At 46.4% G+C, this 19465-nt stretch overlaps 1 protein-coding gene across 1 annotated transcript in view; it reads right to left on the reverse strand.

Moving 5' to 3' along the window:
- SLC7A14 (solute carrier family 7 member 14) overlaps positions 1 to 19465 on the reverse strand; it is a 131681-nt gene that overhangs the window by 20403 nt on the left and 91813 nt on the right. Inside the window, exons 5-7 of the mRNA XM_003924951.4 lie at positions 7152 to 7298; positions 4255 to 4463; positions 658 to 1535 (exon numbers count right to left, since the gene is read on the reverse strand). Of these exons, the coding sequence (XP_003925000.1) occupies positions 658 to 1535; positions 4255 to 4463; positions 7152 to 7298 (1234 nt within the window). The remainder of the gene's footprint in view (positions 1 to 657; positions 1536 to 4254; positions 4464 to 7151; positions 7299 to 19465) is intronic.

Consider the following 19465-nt stretch of genomic DNA (forward strand, 5'->3'; position numbering starts at 1 on the left):
ATGTCCCCACCCCAATTATACTATGCTATTTTTGTCCCATTAAAAATGTGGATTCAGGGCCGGGCACGGTGGCTCAAGCCTGTAATCCCAGCACTTTGGGAGGCTGAGGCGGGTGGATCACGAGGTCGAGAGTTCGAGACCATCCTGGTCGACATGGTGAAACCCCGTCTCTACTAAAAATACAAAAAATCAGCTGGGCATGGTGGCGTGTGCCTGTAATCCCAGCTGCTCAGGAGGCTGAGGCAGGAGAATTGCCTGAACCCAGGAGGCGGAGGTTGCGGTGAGCCGAGATGGTGCCATTGCACTCCAGCCTGGGTAACAAGAGCGAAACTCCGTCTCAAAAAAAAAAAAAAATGTGGATTCATTTTAAGTGGACTTTTTCTGGCATTAATTATCCTAATATAGAAAGAACTTTCAGTAATTCAGTAAAGTGAGGGGTTAATCAATATCATTTTTCCAGAACCAATGACTAAGACCATTAAGGGCAGAAAGGGAACAACTGGCTTTATTGACTCTCATGCAGAACACGAGGGTCCATAGAACCAGCCAGATTTCTCTAGGAATGGAGTTGCTTAGTCTAGCTAGGAGGTAATTTTCGGATAAGCATGCTTAAGACCTTCAAAGGGAACTCTCAAGGCTCCAAAGGAAGTAGCTTACCCACGAAGCACCAGACCGCAAACCGGATCCATGTGATGGTGGAGAGCTTTAGCATGAGATAGATGTTCACCAGCATGGCAAAGGCAGGCACAAAGGGGAGGCAAGGGGCCATGTAGGGAAGCTTCTTGGGGTTCTCTGGCTGCTGCAGGATCACAAACACCAGGGTGCTGATCAGCAACACCATCAGAACAACCAGAAGGATGGCCCACCAGCTCTGCTCTGAGATGTAGTCAGAACCAAAGATGATGAAGGAGCAGAAGATGAACATGAGGATGAAGAGCAGGAGCACGCAGATGGTCACCGTGTGCCCCGTCGCTGCTGTGGGCCGGTCCATTTTGCCTGGAAGGCCCAGCCGGATTCTCATGGTGTAATAATGAGGCCCGATCAGCTTCTTTAACTTGATGAGATAGATGTTTTCAGATTCATCAGCTTCTATGCCTGTGGTCATGTCCACGGTGCCGTAATTGGGGTGGTTGACGTTGTAGGCTGACTTGTCTGATTTCCCTATGAGCATCTCATTGTCTCCTAAGGATGGTAAATTCTTGGCCCCACACGTATTGGTGGCTGGGCCAGAAAACTCATCCCCTTCACTCACAGGAGAACAAGCGTCCTTCTCACAGTCAGCCAGAATGCCCTCCTTCTTCTTGGTATGCTCTTCAGACAAGAACTTGACAAAACCGTCAATGTCACTCTCGGGTTGGTATCGAAGGAGCAAGACACAGACAGAGACCAAGGTGTAGGCCAGGAGCGTGCCGATGGACATCATTTCTATCAGGTCTCTTAAGCTGACCAGCAGGGCGAGGAGCGCTGCCAGGAACCCCGACACGATGCAGGCTACCACCGGAGTCTCTGTGTAGGAGCTGACATGAGCCAGGAACCTGGAGGGGCCGTGCGAGCAGAGGGTTAATGGTGGGCTACAGTGACCGATTCCAGGGAGCTGAACTGTCAATAGGCTGGTAGGATCAACTTCTCCTGGTCTCGCTCCCCTAATTTACTTCTGCATTCACTACTTTAAATTCAGCTGCTATTCCTACCCCAGGATTTGGAATATGATTAAAAGAGAATTCACTTTAATTCTTTGATTTTTTTTTTTTTTTTTTTTGAGACGGAGTTTCGCTCTTGTTACCCAGGCTGGAGTGCAATGGCGCGATCTCGGCTCACCGCAACCTCCGCCTCCTGGGTTCAGGCAATTCTCCTGCCTCAGCCTCCTGAGTAGCTGGGATTACAGGCATGCGCCACCATGCCCAGCTACTTTTTTTTTTGTATTTTTAGTAGAGACGGGGTTTCACCATGTTGACCAGGATGGTCTCAATCTCTTGACCTTGTGATCCACCCGCCTCGGCCTCCCAAAGTGCTGGGATTACAGGCTTGAGCCACCGCGCCCGGCCTTGATTTTTTTTTTTTTTTTTTGGTGAGATGGAGTCTCACTCTGTTGCCCAGGCTGGAGTGCAGTGGCATAATCTTGTTTCCCGGGTTCAAGCGATTCTCCTGCCTCAGCTTCCTGAGTAGCTCGGATTACAGGCACACCATTACGCCTGGCTAATTATTGCATTTTTAGTAGAGACAGAGTTTCACCATGCTGGCCAGGCTGGTCTCAAACTCCTGACCTCATGATCAGCCCACCTCAGCCTCCCAAAGTGCTGGGATTACAGGCGTGAGCCACCGCGCCCAGCCTAATTCTTCGATTTCAAGGCAAACTCCTTTAGTAAAGTTCTTAATCATTATGTAATGGGAATGGTTGATTGAACCTAGGAGGTCTGTCTTTCAGCGATCTAGATTGAAGCCCAAGCTCTGCGTGAAAAAGTGATGGTTGGAGGAAGTCATGCATGTGCCTGGGGGCCCTCCTGACCTGTCAGCTAGCATTTTAGCATCCTCATGGAGCTTGTAAGAAATGTATATTCTCAGGTTTCACCCAAGACCTTTTATACCGGAATCGTAGCGGGGTGAGGCCTGGCAAATTGCTTTAAAAGACCTCCAGAGGATTCTTATTTATGCCAAAGCTTGAGACACCACCTATAACGAAAGTTCATGGGTTTAGTTGACAAAATAGCACAGTGATTGAGAAATCGTGCTCATAGATACAGGCACAAGTCCAGCTAGTGACTGCTGAAGAAGGGAACAAGAAGAGCGACTGAACGGCACATGCCGTAGGCTCCCTTTCCCCTCCTCTCTCCTCCTGGTCCCATATTTTTATGATTCACATAACCTGGAAATGTGCTTAAAGCCTAAGTATCTTTCCTCTTAGTTTCTTTGACAGCAGAAAAATCTTTTGGATGTGTGAAGTTGCCACACCTCCATCACCCTAGGCCCCTCTTGATCTCTTCAGCAACCTAAACACATCAGCTCTGACCTGGCGATGGCTTCAGAGGGTATGCAGGGGAAACGATGATGGCTGCGGAGACAGAGTCCCTGAACCAGCCCCCTCTGCACACCTGAGAGCTCCTTGGCCTCCACAGTTCACTCCTTGCTTTGTGCACTTGAAGGATGCCTTCTCAGCAGGCCCCTCAGGCTGGAAACAAAGAGATGAGGCCACATCCCTTTTGTACCATGGGCAGATAGGCCACTTCATGGCCGGCGTAGGGGGCAAAAACTGCCAGTATAATCGTGTGGTTAAAAGTCTGGTTTTTGGAGTTGGATGTTCTGGGATCAAATCCTGACTTGCCACTCGGTAGCTCAGGGATTTGTGGCTTTTTTTTTTTTTTTTTTGAGACGGAGTTTCGCTCTTGTTACCCAGGCTGGAGTGCAATGGCGCCATCTCGGCTCACCGCAACCTCCGCCTCCTGGGTTCAGGCAATTCTCCTGCCTCAGCCTCCTGAGTAGCTGGGATTACAGGCACGCGCCACCATGCCCAGCTAATTTTTTGTATTTTTAGTAGAGACGGGGTTTCACCATGTTGACCAGGATGGTCTCGATCTCTCGACCTCGTGATCCACCCGCCTCGGCCTCCCAAAGTGCTGGGATTACAAGCTTGAGCCACCGCGCCCGGCCTTTTTTTTTTTTTTTTTTTTTTTTTTTAACTGCTCTGAGTCCTAGTAGACTTTTTTGTCTGCAAAATAGAGTTATTGTGAAGACTAAGTGGGGTACTGTATACACAGCACCCAGGATACACAAATGTTCAGTGAATGGCAGCTGGTGTTGCCGCTATTGTTAGGATTTGTTCAGAGGGTCCGATGTACTCTTTGTTGATATTTTTTCAATTTCAGAGGGGTCGTGGAGAGAGGGACAGTTACCAGGTCTCAATATGAGGGCAGGCCTAAGATGTCCCTGGGGTGGGTTCTTCTTTCTGGAGGTCACCCAGTATAGCAGTTTGGCACCCATCATCTTCACAAATCTTCACACAATGCCAACAGGAGGGAGGAGGGAAGTGGGGATCACACATCAGCTTGTGCTAGATTAAGGGACCCCGGAGTTAAACTAAGGTGCCGCTTCAGGGCCTGAGCTCTGTTCACTCAGACTTTTCTCCAGGATATATGACAAGGTCCACAGTCCAGGTGAAAGGCACTGACATCAAGATTACAGTCAGGCTGACAGTATAAGGACATTCTCCCTGGACAGACGTGGCAGAGCGGGACAAATTTCATGGAGCATAGCCCTTACCTGAAAAGGAGCCCATCACCAGCCATGGCATAAATGACCCTCGGCATTGGGAAGAGGGAGCCCAGCAAGCTGACTGTCAGTCCGGCAACCGACCCAATGGCCACTACGAATTTTGCAGCATAGAACCCATGAGCCACAAACATCTCCATGAGTGGGGATTCCGTGTCAATAGCATAATATGGCACCATCAGAGTTAAGATCATGCTCACCTGTTAGAACAAAAGAAGACAGGGCTGGAGGTACAGGGGAAGAACAGCATGGATGCAGGCCCCATGGGAGAGGAAAGAGCCCCACCCCTGGAGGCAGAGGCTAGCATGGCAGTTTGGATCCTCCACTTGCTGGCATGTGCCTTTGCTGTAGACAGTCATCTGGCTTCTAGGCCTTTCTCAATATCTTCTCCCCACTTGTGAATTTAGTGGACTGGGCCAGAAACTCTCTATCTCTCTGGTCCTTTGATATCTAAGGAGTAAGTCGGCAGGTATTCCAGCCCCATGAAAGCAGAGCTATGTATGCTGACAGTTCAGTGGAGAGCAGGTATTTCCAGAAGGCAGGAGCTGCAGCCAGGACCTGGCAGGGACCAGGGGCACCGTGCCCACCTGGGCCAGGCTCTCATTTTTCTTACGCTTTCTGGTACTGCAGGGTCTTATGTGTGCGCTCCCTTTCACTGTGAAACACCAGAGATAAAATCTCCAAAGGTAAGTGCTTAAGAGGTCTATGGCCTATTAACTGTTGGGACCCAGAGGAGAACTCATATTTCTATTTCCTTCTTCTAGCTTAGTCCTAGGAGCCAGGCAGGTCAACAAACAAATTACGCCATCAGGACAGAGTCAAGTCCTACTGACTGTATGGCTGTCAGACAATGGTGGCTTTGCTTAATCAGGAATTATTACTGTGTGTGCTGCAAGGGTTCACCCCCAGGGAAGAGGGAGACACAAGGGAGAAGCAGAGGGGGAAATAGAGAGCAGAGTGTCTTTGCTGGTCCCTTTATCCCACCGTCCCTCCCTCAACACTCTGCCTATGGGGAGAAATCAGGAATGGAGCGGACAAAGCCACTGGCATGCGTGTGCCTGGAGGAGCTGATAAGCACTTGACTGGAGGCTCCCAGGATCTGCTCCCTTCACATGTTGTTGATTTGCCTAACACCTTGCCTTCAGAACCGGCCATAGGCGATGGAGCCACAAGTCATTTGGCCAGATATGGGGCTCCCCCAGGCCTATGAAGGCCACATTGGCTTCAAGAAAGGAATTCAAAGCCTGAAGGAAAGAGGGTGGTCACATGTTGGCCATTTCTTTGCCTATTCCTCTGGAGCCAAGATCTTCCAGCAGAGCCAAGGGTCACTGGGGAGGACATGATGTCCCATCACTGCCCAGCAACCTCGTTCTTCCCATGGTGGTGAAGGGGCTGCCTGCTGACCAGTACAATACCAAACAGCTCCTAGGGAGTGTTTAAGGCCTGTGCAATATGAAAGAGAATGTTTCCCAGTAACATAACCACTTGCAATATCCCCTTTGGGGATGGGACAGGGTGGGCTGGAGGAGAGTGGGATTGAGGCTCCTAAGTTAGATCAGGATGGGTGCAAAGTTGGTGGATGCATAGAAGTACTCTGTGGTCGATTCTAAGGGAGGCACTGTGATGGTTGACTTTATTGTGTGTGTTGTAAGGGCCCCATCCCTGGAGGAAGGGCAGGAATGAAGGAGGAGTAGAAAGTAGAAAGGGAAACAGAGTGTCCTTGCTGTTTCTTCCACCCCACAATGACTCCTTCAACATTCTGCCCACAGGGATCATCGGGGTCCGGACAGGGTGAAGGAACTTGCATGTGTGTGTATAGGGGGAGGTGATAATTGAGGCACCCATAGAACCTCTGGGTAGTCAACTAAATGTCTGTAAACCACCCCCAAGTTTACCCTGTGTTTTCCTCTGGCTTCTAGAGCAATCCTGTTTTGCAGCTTGCCTTAATGATCAGTAGGTGTGGCTTTCTTAGCTGGTTGCTAAAGATGTCTTTTTGGTAAAGAGAAACAGTAGGGCTGATCAGCGGCAGCACCCCCGGCTCCGCCACCGCTGCTGGCTCTTTCCTAATTGTGGTGACCCAAGTGAGGGGGCCCCTCAGGACCTGAGGATGTTTGTGGAACCACACACTCATTGGCCTGGGAGCTGATGCTCACCCTCTCCATTGCCAGGAGCAGGAGGGGGATGCTGGATGCAGCTGGGCTATTTCTGTGATAGAAATTCTGGGGTGGGACCTGAGAAAGCAAACATCGACGTATGAGGAGTGTCTCAGGGGTATGATCCTGAAGAAGACAAGGCTGAACTCTTGGTTCTGGGCTTCCCCTAGGTAGGAAAACCCAAAGGTGAGTTTGAGCTGGTGTAAAAAGTGGGAGCAACAGCCGGAAAGAAATGGCACTTTCCTCCCCAGATTTAAGGGAAGAGAGTCTGTAGAGGACAATGTATTCTCTCTCTCTGCTGTGCAGGGAGCCTCGCCTCTTTGCTGCTGGGAAGCTCCCAGAAGACAGAAGAGCATTGAGGAATGCGCACAGAGGCCCACAATGCCTTTGCTCGCACACCCACCCGTTACTGCCAGCCTATGACCTGAGCTCCTTGGATGGCAGCCCATTCCCTGCACACCAGCCCCTGGGGCGGCAGCAGACACGAAGAGCTTGTGCGGATGGAGGGGTAGGAGTGAAGGCCAAGGCTGAAGTGAAAGTCTGGGGCTTCTCCTCTCCTTCAGTCTGGACTCCTAATTTTTTTCTTGTCATGGGGAGTGGGGAATGGGGCTATGGCAGCAAAAGACACAGGTACACAGACACCAAGAAGACACAGGAAAGGACTCCTTGATAGAGAAGGGAGCTCGGTGCCAGAGTCACATGGTGAGGAGGGTCACACAAGCATTTGGTACTTACAGACACATAGGCTGTCAGGCAGATGACCAGGGAGGCGGTGATGGCATAAGGGATGGACGTGTTGGGATTCTTGGCTTCCTCTCCGGTGGTGGCGATGATGTCAAAGCCAATGAAAGCATAGAAGCATGTTGCTGCTCCTTGCAGCACCTGTGTGGATGATGGCATCTGTCAGACTCAGAAGGTCAGGGCGGCACCAGGGCCTTAAATGTGGAACCTCCAATTGCCCAGTGCCCTGGAGACAGGATTGAGTGGCTGATGGAGTAACATGGTGGGACTCGTGCTAAATGCACAAGTTCTGATCTCCTCTGCTTTCTAGCTGTGTAGCTGTGGGCAGTTCTTTTATGATGTGTAGATAGAGATAAGAAGAATTATGCCCAAATAAAAACAGAGTTATTCAACACATTCAAGTCCTTTGTGGAAATGAGGGTATAAATAAATCAATATATTGGCTATCTTTATGTCTTAGGGAACTCACCTTTCTGTCCTTTCTTTTCATTCAATGTTTTCAACCTTTTGCAATCATAGGCTGTAAGACTACTTTTCGGGAATGTTTGGAAAGGTGAGCAGATACTTTTGACTGTCATTGAGACATGGGTGGGTGCTTCTGGCACTTAGTGTAGGGGATTCAGATACTTTTGTCTAAGGAAGAATTATCCTGCCCAAACTACCGTTAGTAGCCCTGATAGATCAGCTCCGTGGTAACTTCCAGATCTGGAATGATAGAAAAGATTTTCAGATCTTCAGATATTTTGTTGTCTTCAGTGCGAAGACAGAGTGAAGACAGTTTATTTTTTGCTCCTTTTGGAGGCTTGAATGACTTAGTTGGGCACGAGGCAGGAGGTCAGAGTAAAGCTGGGGGTTGGTATCCAGTTACATCTGCTGATGGTTTGTCTGCCAGGAGCTCATGTGGTTCCAGGAGTGTTTGGGAATTTATTTTATATGTCAAGATGTCAGTGAAAATCTTCCATTGAAGAGTGGCTACTTTCTTTGAAAGAATTTATTGAAGTTTAAGAGCAGGTTTCCCACCGTGGTATTTTTCAATGTTAACTTTAAGTAAAAAAGTGCCTCTTTGAATGCTTAGGGAAGTCCTTTTAGAAGGTGAGAGATGTTTTTGGACTTGTGTGTACGAGATAAGGGAAAAAAATGCAAGCCCTGGCCAGGGGTCCAGGAGGTGAGACCCATTGTAGACAGGACCATTTTATTTTTCTTTTCTCCACATTCAGTTTATAAATGATGAAAATCAAATTGTGCCAAGCTGTCCAAATCAACTTGTCCAACATTTTCTTTCTTTCTTTTTTTTTTTTTTGAGACGGAGTTTCGCTGTTGTTACCCAGGCTGGAGTGCAATGGCACGATCTCGGCTCACCGCAACCTCCGCCTCCTGGGTTCAGGCAATTCTCCTGCCTCAGCCTCCTGAGTAGCTGGGATTACAGGCACGTGCCACCATGCCCAGCTAATTTTTTGTATTTTTAGTAGAGACGGGGTTTCACCATGTTGACTAGGATGGTCTCGATCTCTTGACCTCGTGATCCACCCGCCTCAGCCTCCCAAAGTGCTGGGATTACAGGCTTGAGCCACCGCGCCCGGCCTCAACATTTTCACTCTTACTTCCCCCCACTGACTTCTCAGTAAGACAAAATATGAAATACTAGAACCTGTAAGACACATCACAAAATCAAAGATCTTCTTAAACCTTCAGAAGCAAACTTTGCTCATCTGTAAAATGAGCTGGTGTTTCCTACAGTTTCTCTCAGCCAGGATTCTAATGTTTCAACCCTCTATTCTGGGGGTTCTTATCCTGTGGGCATCTATGGAATTCAGGGCATCTATGAATTTTGCTGTGAAAGAATTACAGATGTTTTTTCACTACCTTCTAGTTGAATTAGCATTTCTTTCAGTTATGAACGTAGGTGACAAACTAACAATACCTGTGTCTGTGTCACTAACAGCAAGCAGATATTTTCACTTTATATGAGAGTTGTTGCAGAGATCTTGAAATATCACCTATGCTTATTACTACTTTAATATGATAGTTGTCAGACATATATATTAACATATAAATCCCTAATAGAGAAGCACATTGTTACTAGATTACAATTTAAAAATACTTATTTCTACATTTCAATATAATTGATTTCCTTTGAATTCCTGTGTAATTAGGTTATTCATTTAAAAACACAATTCTCATAAGGGATCCATAGGTTTCATCAGACATCCAAGTGGTCCATGGTACAAGAAAATTTAAGAACTCCTGGTCTGTTCTAATATGTCAGGTGGAAAGAACTTTTCAAACATAGGCGGTTTCATCTCTAGATGGCTACCTTCCAGAAGAGAAGAGAGCTCCTGCTTTCCCTACAGCAAAATTTTTCGTACAAGGTATGGAAAATGTCTTTGGCCTCCAGACAAGGAGAGAAAATAGGTCTCACTTCATCATACATGGACGTTCAAGGCTTGGGAATGTGCTTGTTTTCACTTATCTAGGAAATATTACTGGTCTTCAAGGATGAACGAATGCTGGACTGTAGGCTCACTAAGTAGTCCTGATCAAGGAAAGCCTCACTTTAAGACAGGTCCTTCACTTTTGACAAAGGTGCCAAAAACCCACTGGGGAAAAGACAGTCTGTTCAATAAATGGTGCTGGGAAAACTGGATAATCATATGCAGAAGAGTGAAAATAGACCCGTATCTCTCATCATATACAAAAATCAAGTCAAAATAGACTGAAGACCTAAATTTAAGTCTCAAACTATGAAACTACTACAAGAAAACATTGAGGAAAATTTTCAAGACATTGGTCTGGGCAAATATTTCTTGAGCAATACCCCGTAAGCACAGGCAACCCAATAAAAACAGAGTTATTCTACACATTCAAGTCCTTTGTGGAAACAAATGGGGTTATAAGTAAATCGATATGTTGGCTATCTTTACAACTTAGGGAACTCATTTACCTTTTGGTACTTTGTTTTCGTCCAATGTTTTCAACCGCAATCAGAGGCTGTAAGACTACCCCTATGGGATGTTTGGAAAGATGTTTGGAAAATCTCCAAAACATTGGTCTGGGCAAAAATTTCTTGAGCAATACCCCACAAGCACAGGTGACCAAAGCAAAAATGGACACATGGGATCACATCAAGTTAAAAAGCTTCTGCATGGCCAAGGATACAATTAACAAAGTGAAGAGATGACCCACAGAATAGAAGAAAATATGTGTAAACCACCCATCTGACAAGGGATTAATAGCCAGAATATACAAGGGGCTCAAACAACTCTCTAGGAAAAAATCTAATAATCTGATCTAAAATTGGGCAAAGGATTTGAATAGACATTTTTCAAATGAACACATACTGATGGCAAGCAGGCGTATGAAAAGGTGCTCAATATCACTGATCATCAGGTAGATGAAAATCAAAACTACAATCAGATATTATCTCACCTCACTTAAAATGGTTTATATCCAAAAGACAGGCAATAATAATGCTGGCAAGGATGTAGAGAAAAGGGAACCTTTGTACACTGTTCTTGGGAGTGTAAATCAGTACAACCTCTATGGAGAACAGTTTAGAGGTTCCTCAAAAAGCTAAAAATAGAGCTACCATATGATCCAGCAATCCCACTGCTGGGTATATACCCAAAAGAAAGGAAATCAGTATGTTGAAGAGATATCTGCATTCCTATGTTTGTTGCAGCACTGTTTACAATAGCTAAGATTTGGAAGCAACTTCGGTGTCCATTAACAGATGAATGATAAAAAAAAAAAAATATGGGACATATACGCAATTGAGTACTATGCAGCCATAAAAAAGAATGAGATCCAGTCATTTCTGACAATATGGATGGAACTGAAGGTCATTATGTTAAGCAAAATAAGCCAGGCATGGAAAGACACGCACTGCATGTTCTCACTTATTTGTGGGATCTAAAAATAAAAACAATTGAACTCATGGACATAGAGGCTGGGAAGGATAGTTGGGAGCTGGTGAGGGTAGGTGAGGATGGTTAATGGGTACAAAAAAAGTAGAAGGAATGAGTAAGACCTACTATTAGATAACACAACGAGGTGACTAGAGTCAATAATAATTGTACATTTTAAAATAAAGAATTTAATTGGATTATTCATAACTCAAAGGATAAATGCTTGAGGTGATGGACAACCCATTCTCCATGATGTGCCTATTTCCCAGTGCATGCCTGTATCAAAACATCTCATGTACCCCATAAATATATACCTACTAAGTACCCACAAAAATAAAAAGCAAACAGACAGGAGACAGGTCCTGCTTTGTCTTCCTTTAACATTTATTCTTCCCTTCTCCACGCACAGACACATATCAGTATACACACAACCATGCATACACATATACATACACACACACATGCATACACACATACACATGCAAACACATATACACACATATACATGCACACATACACTCCTCTTGTAAATCATTTAGTGACCTGGCACAACCACCACATAAATTTGGGCGAAGCAATCTTAGAAAAAGGTGAGAGATTTGCGAACCATGCCATGTAAGGAAGAACTGGGGACCTGGGGATGTTTAACTTGAAGAGCAGAAGACTCAGTGGAAGATACAGAGGACACCTTCCAAAATGTGAAATATCAGCAGTTGGAGTATATGCAATGTCCACTGTAGGCTTCAGCAGAAATCCTTGAGCCACGCACATGGGTGCAGTTGGCTTTGGTTTGGAGCATCGACTTTGCAGACTGTCAGGCCTAGGCTGATTCTGCCACACACTAGCTTGGTGATCTGGAATAAGTTCTTAACCTCTTGGAGCCTAAGTTTCATTCTTATGTACATGGAGATAATAATAGCACTTAGCTCATAGTGTTGTTACAAGGATAAAATGAGATAGTATAGTAAACTGCAGTCCTAGAATATGGTAGGCGCTCAAAAAATATTAGCTCTTACCACCAGTATTATTATTACAGTTCTAAGTTTTTCTAGAGCAGTTGACACCCAGGGGGACAAACTCTTCCTCTTTCTTTTTCTCTCCTACTCTCTCCCCTTCCTCCTTTTATAATTTGACTTGCGTATACTATGTGCTACCATGTGCCAGGCACTGTGCTTGGTGATGGGGACACAGTCGTGAGCGTAAAGTACCCGGCTTGATTTTACGGACACTGAGCCTAGAGGATACTGCAAGATCCCAAATGCAAACTTGACTATGGTGACAAATGGAACGAGATTAATAAGCATCTATATTATTCATAAAACACAAATGCTACTTTCCTCTAAATGAACAAAAGAAGGGATGGCAGTTACTGATAAAGATTAGCTATCAGAAGGTTAACTATGATCAAGTAGGGAAGAGAGGAAGTACACTTGCAAAGAGGATGTCTCTTAGCCAGCATTTGCATATGCAGAACTACAAAGTCAGTACAGTTGAGGAAAGACTGGATAGATTAAAGACAGGGCATGCGGAGGTTCTCCTGCATTAGGCAGTTAAGATCATTTATTAGTAACTCAGATGATTAAAATAAAATAATTTCAATGTGGGACTATAGGCAGGTCTGGGCAGTATTTAGTCAGGGTTAAGATAACTGAATGGGGATATTGAGGCATCAGAGACTAGCAACAGTAAGAAGTTGTCATCCGAGGCCTGAGAGTAGGGGGTGGAATGGTGTCCTGGAGTCTGGTGGGAGCGGGAGGTATGGGGCAGAGAGTCCCAGAAGGAGCTGCCTTTGTGGAGGCACAGCCTGTGTGGTACCAAGGCTGGGAGGCAGCAAGGAGGAAATGCTCTGGCCTTGCTTTCTTCTCACCTTCTGATCTGATCATATTTTCCAATGGCTACATTCAACAGGAGGCAACCAGCAAGAAGCAACCTGGAGCAGAAAACAGGGCATGAAGGGTAGAGAATAGGCCTGGGGAGTGGAGGCAAATGGAGAAGAAAGGCCAGCATACCTACCAAGGTCAAACTGAACTTGGCCTAACAAGATATAGATGAAATAAACAGGTTATTGAAGATGATAAAGTTAGCAAAAAGGGTCATCTTTTCACTTGTTTTAGTTTGAATGAGCTTTTCTTCCCTGCAAGCAAATGGTCCCTGATTGGTAAATACAAAGACTCATGAAATCGAACTGTATATGGGTGTCTCTACCCAAATAACCACTGAAACTGTTTTCCACATCACTCTGTCCAGATCTCAGATCTGACCACTGGTGTTTATAATTAGGACAGACTTCCATGCATAAAAGCATGTGTGCGGTACCTAGGGGTGAGCGTCTGTGAATAAAATTGGTGAGTGAAATGTGTGAATGTGTGTTTGTGTGTATGTGTATTTGTGGGTTTATTGGTATATTATCCTCTTTGCTTTAATATTTTGCAAAATTAAAAAATAGTATTGAAAAAAATCAGCTGGGTGTGGTTGTGTGCACCTGTAGTTCCAGTTACTTGGGAGGCTGAGGTGGGAAGATTGCTTGAGCCTGGGAGGTTGAGGCTACAGTGAGCTGTGATCGTGCCACCGGACTCCAGCTTGGGTGACAGAGTGAGGCTCTCTCTCAGAAAAAAAATATCGATCTTTTAATTTGATGATATAGCTGAGACTGTTGTTCGAAGTAAACCTGGTATAAAAACTCAGCCAGCTGATCCAGAACAGAGTTCATCCTGCTAGAGTGGTGTTGTGGTGAAGCAGCATGTGCCTTTGTTGCTGGAGGGCTTCTGCTTAATTAGTTGTCAAAAGCAATGCCATTAGTGGCCTGCTACTCAGTGTATGGGGTCCCTAAAAACTGGCCCTCTGCACTTTGCTGATATTTGAGAGACAATCAGATGAGGCAGCCTTCACACATTCTGCCTTGGCCAGTCTGCCGGATGCCTGGGAGATAATTAGGCACCTTTATATTATTCACTCTCTAGGCAACAAGACAAAATTCCGCCTTTTCATAGCATTTTCTACCACCCTCATGCCCCAGCTCTATTAGCAGCCTGTCCTCAGTGACAGTGGAATGTGCTAATAGGTTCCTACAAATGGATTCAGATGTGGAGAACATGAAAAACAACTTTTCCTTTGTTTGGAGGCTGTCAGAATTCCCCACAAATGATTGCTATGGACTACTTTCCTGAGAGCTATTTGTGCTGGTAGAGTGTCTTATTTACTTAAAGAAAAACCATAAGATAGTATCAAGAACAAATAACATGAGGGGAACACACATCCAACAATGTTCAAGGGCTGAAGAATTGCAGATGGAAGCAGGGGTTCAGCTGAAGGCCAGAGTTACTTGATAGAGGGAAAAATGTTTGTTGTTCTTAAACTCTTCAAGATCAAAGAAGCATTTGACCCAGAACCTGTAAGTGAGTAAACCATTCCTTAAACTATTTTCTTTGGAAGGAAGTGTTTGGAGCAGGGGAAAGAGTAGGTTTATGAGGGGTCCATAGTTAGAGAATGGATTGTTCATTAACTCTTTCAAAGTCCTTGAGAATTGTGTGGAAAGTCATGTAATGCTATTCTTATAAATCATATCCTACACAATGGTTTCCCCCATTCCATCCCACCTAAAGCAATTGAAGAATAAAGTGGGTTGGACCTCTGCACTAGTCCCCTAGTAAGGGGTAGAGATAAGGGCTTTTCTAAGGAGTGGAGAAGTTCATTTATCTGTCAACTAGGCAACACACTTTTGGAGACAACTGGTAGGTAACAGAGTGAGGAATGTGTGTATCACCTTGATGTATGACATGCTCATGAGACAGTGTCAGACCTTAAAAAACAGGATCTAAATTCAAAGTGACTTTGCTGGACTTTGGAAAAGTGACCTGAAACTGAAGTTGAGAAATAACAAGTCCAGGTCCATTCCCCAGGAAGGAAATATACTACTTAGAAATCCAAGGCCAGGCAGAGAGCAGAGAGGATGAATCAGCACCATCTTCACATTGGGCTGTTCTTTGTTCTCAGATGATACTTTTAGGCACATTCACTAGGATATACAACATCCCTGAGTTCCCTTTAGGGATAACGGAATTGCAGCAAAACATTCAAAATCCCAGCCAAGCTTTTTTCTTGGCCAATGACAAAACTACTGAAGGTAGTAGGCTTGGACTGAAATGAAGACAGTGAACGGAAGTGCAAAAGAAAAGTTAACCAGTTCCATGGCCCCAAACCCAGAAGGCAGTGGGGAAAATAAGTACTTTGGCCCATCCAGGAGTGGGACTGAATTTCAGCTCTATTACTTACCATCTAAATCTGTGACTTGAACTTTTCTAAGCTTCAGTTATTTGCATGTAGAAGTGAAAATCTCTGTACTTATTTTGTAGGGCTGCTGTGGAGATTAAAAGTGTACATGAAAGACTTTGTCACAAAGGAAATGTTGAATGTTGGGAAAAGCATCCTTCACTTCCTTCTTATGCCCGACTTCTGATCTCTTAGGAGAGTTAGTGAGAACCCAGGATATATAAGTGGGGTACCCCAAGGTTGCCTTGATTAGCTTCTTCCTGGATAAGGCAGGCTCCTAACTGAGGAAGGCTGTAGTGCCCCTGAGAAGGAAAGGGAGACTATCAAAAGGATAAAGGAATGCTAAAATGTGCCTCCATTTTCTTCAGAATGGATAAATAACATGTATATAGAGGATATTAACTCTTTCCAGTCTTTAAGTGGGGCCTAAACTAGAGTGTATGCCATTTGGGTGAGCTAATAGGAGGATTTTGAAAATTAAATATTGACCAAGTAATTAAGAGTTTTAGAATTGCATTAACAGAATGTCTTCATAAACAATGTGTATTCGGCCCGTGTCGGTTGAACTATATTCCATCCGAAGATAAGAAAAGAGACAACTGTCTCTTAATGTTTCTCCAAGATTCTATGACTTCATGAAAATTTAAAGGAGATACAGCATGTGAGATTTATTACCTTACTACTTACTAAAGAAGGCTCAGAGAGAATGATCATAATACACAAGGTACTCTATTGGTAGAAAGGGCTTTGGAGTCACACAGACCTGGGCAGGAACCTCAGCCCTGGAGTTGACTAGCTAAGTGAGGTAAGGTCAGTTTCCCAGCCTCCGTGAGGATTCTCCACTTTTAAGTTAGGGATAACAGCACCTGCTTTAAAGTTTTGTTGTAAGAGTGAGATGCTATTCATGGAATACAATGACTGGCACCCAACAGGTAGTCAATAAATACTAGCTCCTTCCTCGTGTAGCTTTTTGAGACAGAGTCTCCCTCTATTGCCCAGGCTGGAGTGCAGCGGTGCAATTTTGGCTCACTGCAATCTCCACCTCCTGGGTTCAAGTGATTCTCCTGCCTCAGCCTCCCAAGTAGTTGGGACTACAGGTGCACGCCATCATGCCCAGCTAGTTTTTGTATTTTTAGGAGAGATGGGGTTTCATCATATTGGCCAGACTGGTCTTGAACTCCTGACCTAGTGCTCTGTCCACCTCAGCCTCCCAAGGTGCTGGGATTACAGATGTGAGTCACCACACCTGGCTCCTTGTGTAGTTTTAACTATTGCCAACCATCACAAGCTGCACATAAAAACATCCAAGATTTTGCTGTTTTTTTGCAAACATGTGGTGCAATTAATTTTGCCGCCTAATAGATGGGAAAAGTTGAAAGCACAGAAATTAATTGATGGCCAGTCTTAAAGTAAGTCCATGACCTAATAATTTCTTATATTGTTAAGAAAATGGTGAGAACATTTTCCTGCTACAATGAAAATACAACTGAGGACTAAGCAGCAGCTTCTCTGCTTCTTCCAGAATCTCCGGCTGGTTCAGTCTGCCTGCCTCCACTTCTGCCTCCATCATGTTCATCAGGGTGACCCAGAGTCACCTACAAGGTGTCCACCTCTGGCCCTTGGGCCTTCAGCAGCCGCTCCTACACCAGTGGGCCTAGTGCCTGCATCAGTTCCTCGAGCTTCTCCGGAGTCAGAAAGCAGCAGTTTCTGGTGTGGCTTGTGTCATGGGAGGCCCAGCTTCATGGGAGGCATCACTGCCATCATGGTCAACCAGAGCCTGCTAAGCCCCCTTAACCTGGAGGTGGACCCCAACATCCAGGCCGTGTGCACCCAGGACAGGGAGCAGATCAAGACCCTCAACCACAAGTTTGCTCCTTCATCAACAAGATATGGTTCCTGGAGCAGCAGAACAAGATGCTGGAGACCAAGCGGAATCTCCTGCGACAGCAGAAGACGCTCAGAGCAACATGGAACATACTCCAGAGCTACATCAACAATCTTAGGCGGCAGCTGGAGACTCTGGGCCGGAAGAAGCTGGAGGCGGAGCTTGGCAACATGCAGGCGCTGGTGGAGGACTTCAAGAACAGGTATGAAGATGAGATCAATAAGCGGACAGAGATGGAGAATGAATCTGTCCTCATCAAGAAGGATGTGGACGAAGCTGCACTCCCGCCTGGAAGGGCTGATTGACCAGATCACCTTCCTCGGACAGCTGTATGACGAGGCGATCCGGGAGCTGCAGCCCCAGAGCTCAGACCCGCCTGTGGTGCCGTCCATGGACCACAGCCGCTCCTGGATACGGGCGGCCTCATGGCCGAGGTGAGGGCGCAGGGCGAGGAGACCCCCACGCGGCCGGGCTGAGGCTCAGAGCACGCGCCAGATCGAGTCAGGCTGGGAAGCCCGGGACGGCCCATGGCGCTCCACGACCGAGATCTGTGGGATGAACGGACATCGGCGGCTCCAGGCTGAGACCGAGGGGGCCTCGCAGGCCAGGGGCTTCCCCGGAGGCCGCCGTCGCAGGTGCCGAGCGGCGTGGGCACCGGCCGTAAGGATGCCACCGCCGAGCTGTCCGAGCCGGAGGCCGCCCTGCAGCGGGCCAAGTGGGCCACGGCGGCGGCTGCGGGAGCCCCGGGAGCTCGTGAACGTCGGGCTGGCCCTGGGCGTGGAGATGGCCACCTGCAGGAAGCTGCTGGAGGGCGGCGAGAGCCGGCTGGAGTCTGGGATGCAGAACGCGCGCGGCCACGCGGAGACCCCCGGCGGCCGTGCAGGTGTCTGAGCTCGGCCTACGGGGCCGCCCGAGCCCCGGCCTCGGCGACGGCCTGGGCTCCAGCTTTGGCTGTGGCGCGGGCTCCAGCTCCTTCAGCCGCGCCCGCTCCACCGGGGCCGCGGTTGTGAAGAGGTTCGAGACCCGTGATGGGAAGCCCGTGTCCCAGTCCTCTGACGTCCTGCCCCAGTGAACAGCTGCGGCAGCCCCTCCCAGCCTGCCCCTCCTGCGGCGGCCCCAGAGCCCGGGAGGGAGGCCGCTGTGCAGGGGAGCCCAGGAATCCGGAGACCCACCTGAGGCTCAGCCAAGCCCTCAGCCCAGGCGCGGGGGCGTTTACTGCTTGGGGACCCCCCTTGCCCATACCTCCAGCTGCAAAACAATTCACGTGCTTTTTTTTTTTTTTTGGTCCAAGATAAAACCTCAGTTAGCGCTGAAAAACAAAAAACAAAACAAAAACAAACAAAAACAATAGAATTACAGGAAAACATTCCTTTTCATTCTTGTAATTTATTGTTTCTCTTATACCATAGGAAAGGAACAGTTTGTATCATAAAATAATATAGATGTGGGGATCCAGAATGGGGCCAACAGTGTTTCTTTGTTTCTTCTTTTGGGTTTAAGTAGTTTCGGTATTTATTCATTTCAAAGAGGAGGAATGAACTTTGTAGTTCTGTTGAATTCTTGCAGATAAGCAGAAGACTAGGAATCTTGGCTTAAATTGCTTCTTTGCTTATTTCTCTGCATTGAACGGCATAGCATGGTTCAGAATACACAGAAGTGGTTTTGAGTGTTCTCCAAGAAACATTTCTGATCCCTGGACATGTTGGAGAAAAACCAGTCTAAGCAAATGGTACAAAAGCAAAGTAGGTGGAATCCTGCAAGTGTCCGTCCCAGGCAGACTTACCTCTCTCCCCCTTAGGTTATTCATCTGTTCAATGAATGGATAGGACCAGGCGACCTCTAAGGTCGCTGACAGCTCAAAATTCTCTGATTTATGTTCTACCATGAAAAAAAAGATGGGCTAGTGAATTTCAGCAGTAAATCCACAACATAAGTATTTTTAGTCATCCTAGAGAAAGAAACCAGGTACAGTTGAGAACCACTTGTCAGTATAAAGAATTTGCCACTCTGACCTTCCTATTTTTCTCTAGCATAAACCACACTAGCCAGATCATGGAATGAGATCTGAAAATGTCCTTTTGGTCCGGCCCACCCTCTGGCTAACCCCTAGACCACACCGGGTAGACCCGTCTGTCATGAACTATGCCTTTGGAATGGGATTTATAGCACAGCCCTCCATGAGGTCAGCTCAGCTGTCCTCAGACCCCGGTGGGACTCTCCTCCTAGAGTCAAATGCTTACATTGGAATT

The sequence above is a fragment of the Saimiri boliviensis genome, chromosome 9 (assembly GCF_048565385.1).
Source record: "Saimiri boliviensis isolate mSaiBol1 chromosome 9, mSaiBol1.pri, whole genome shotgun sequence".
In the NCBI taxonomy this organism is placed as follows: domain Eukaryota; kingdom Metazoa; phylum Chordata; class Mammalia; order Primates; family Cebidae; genus Saimiri; species Saimiri boliviensis.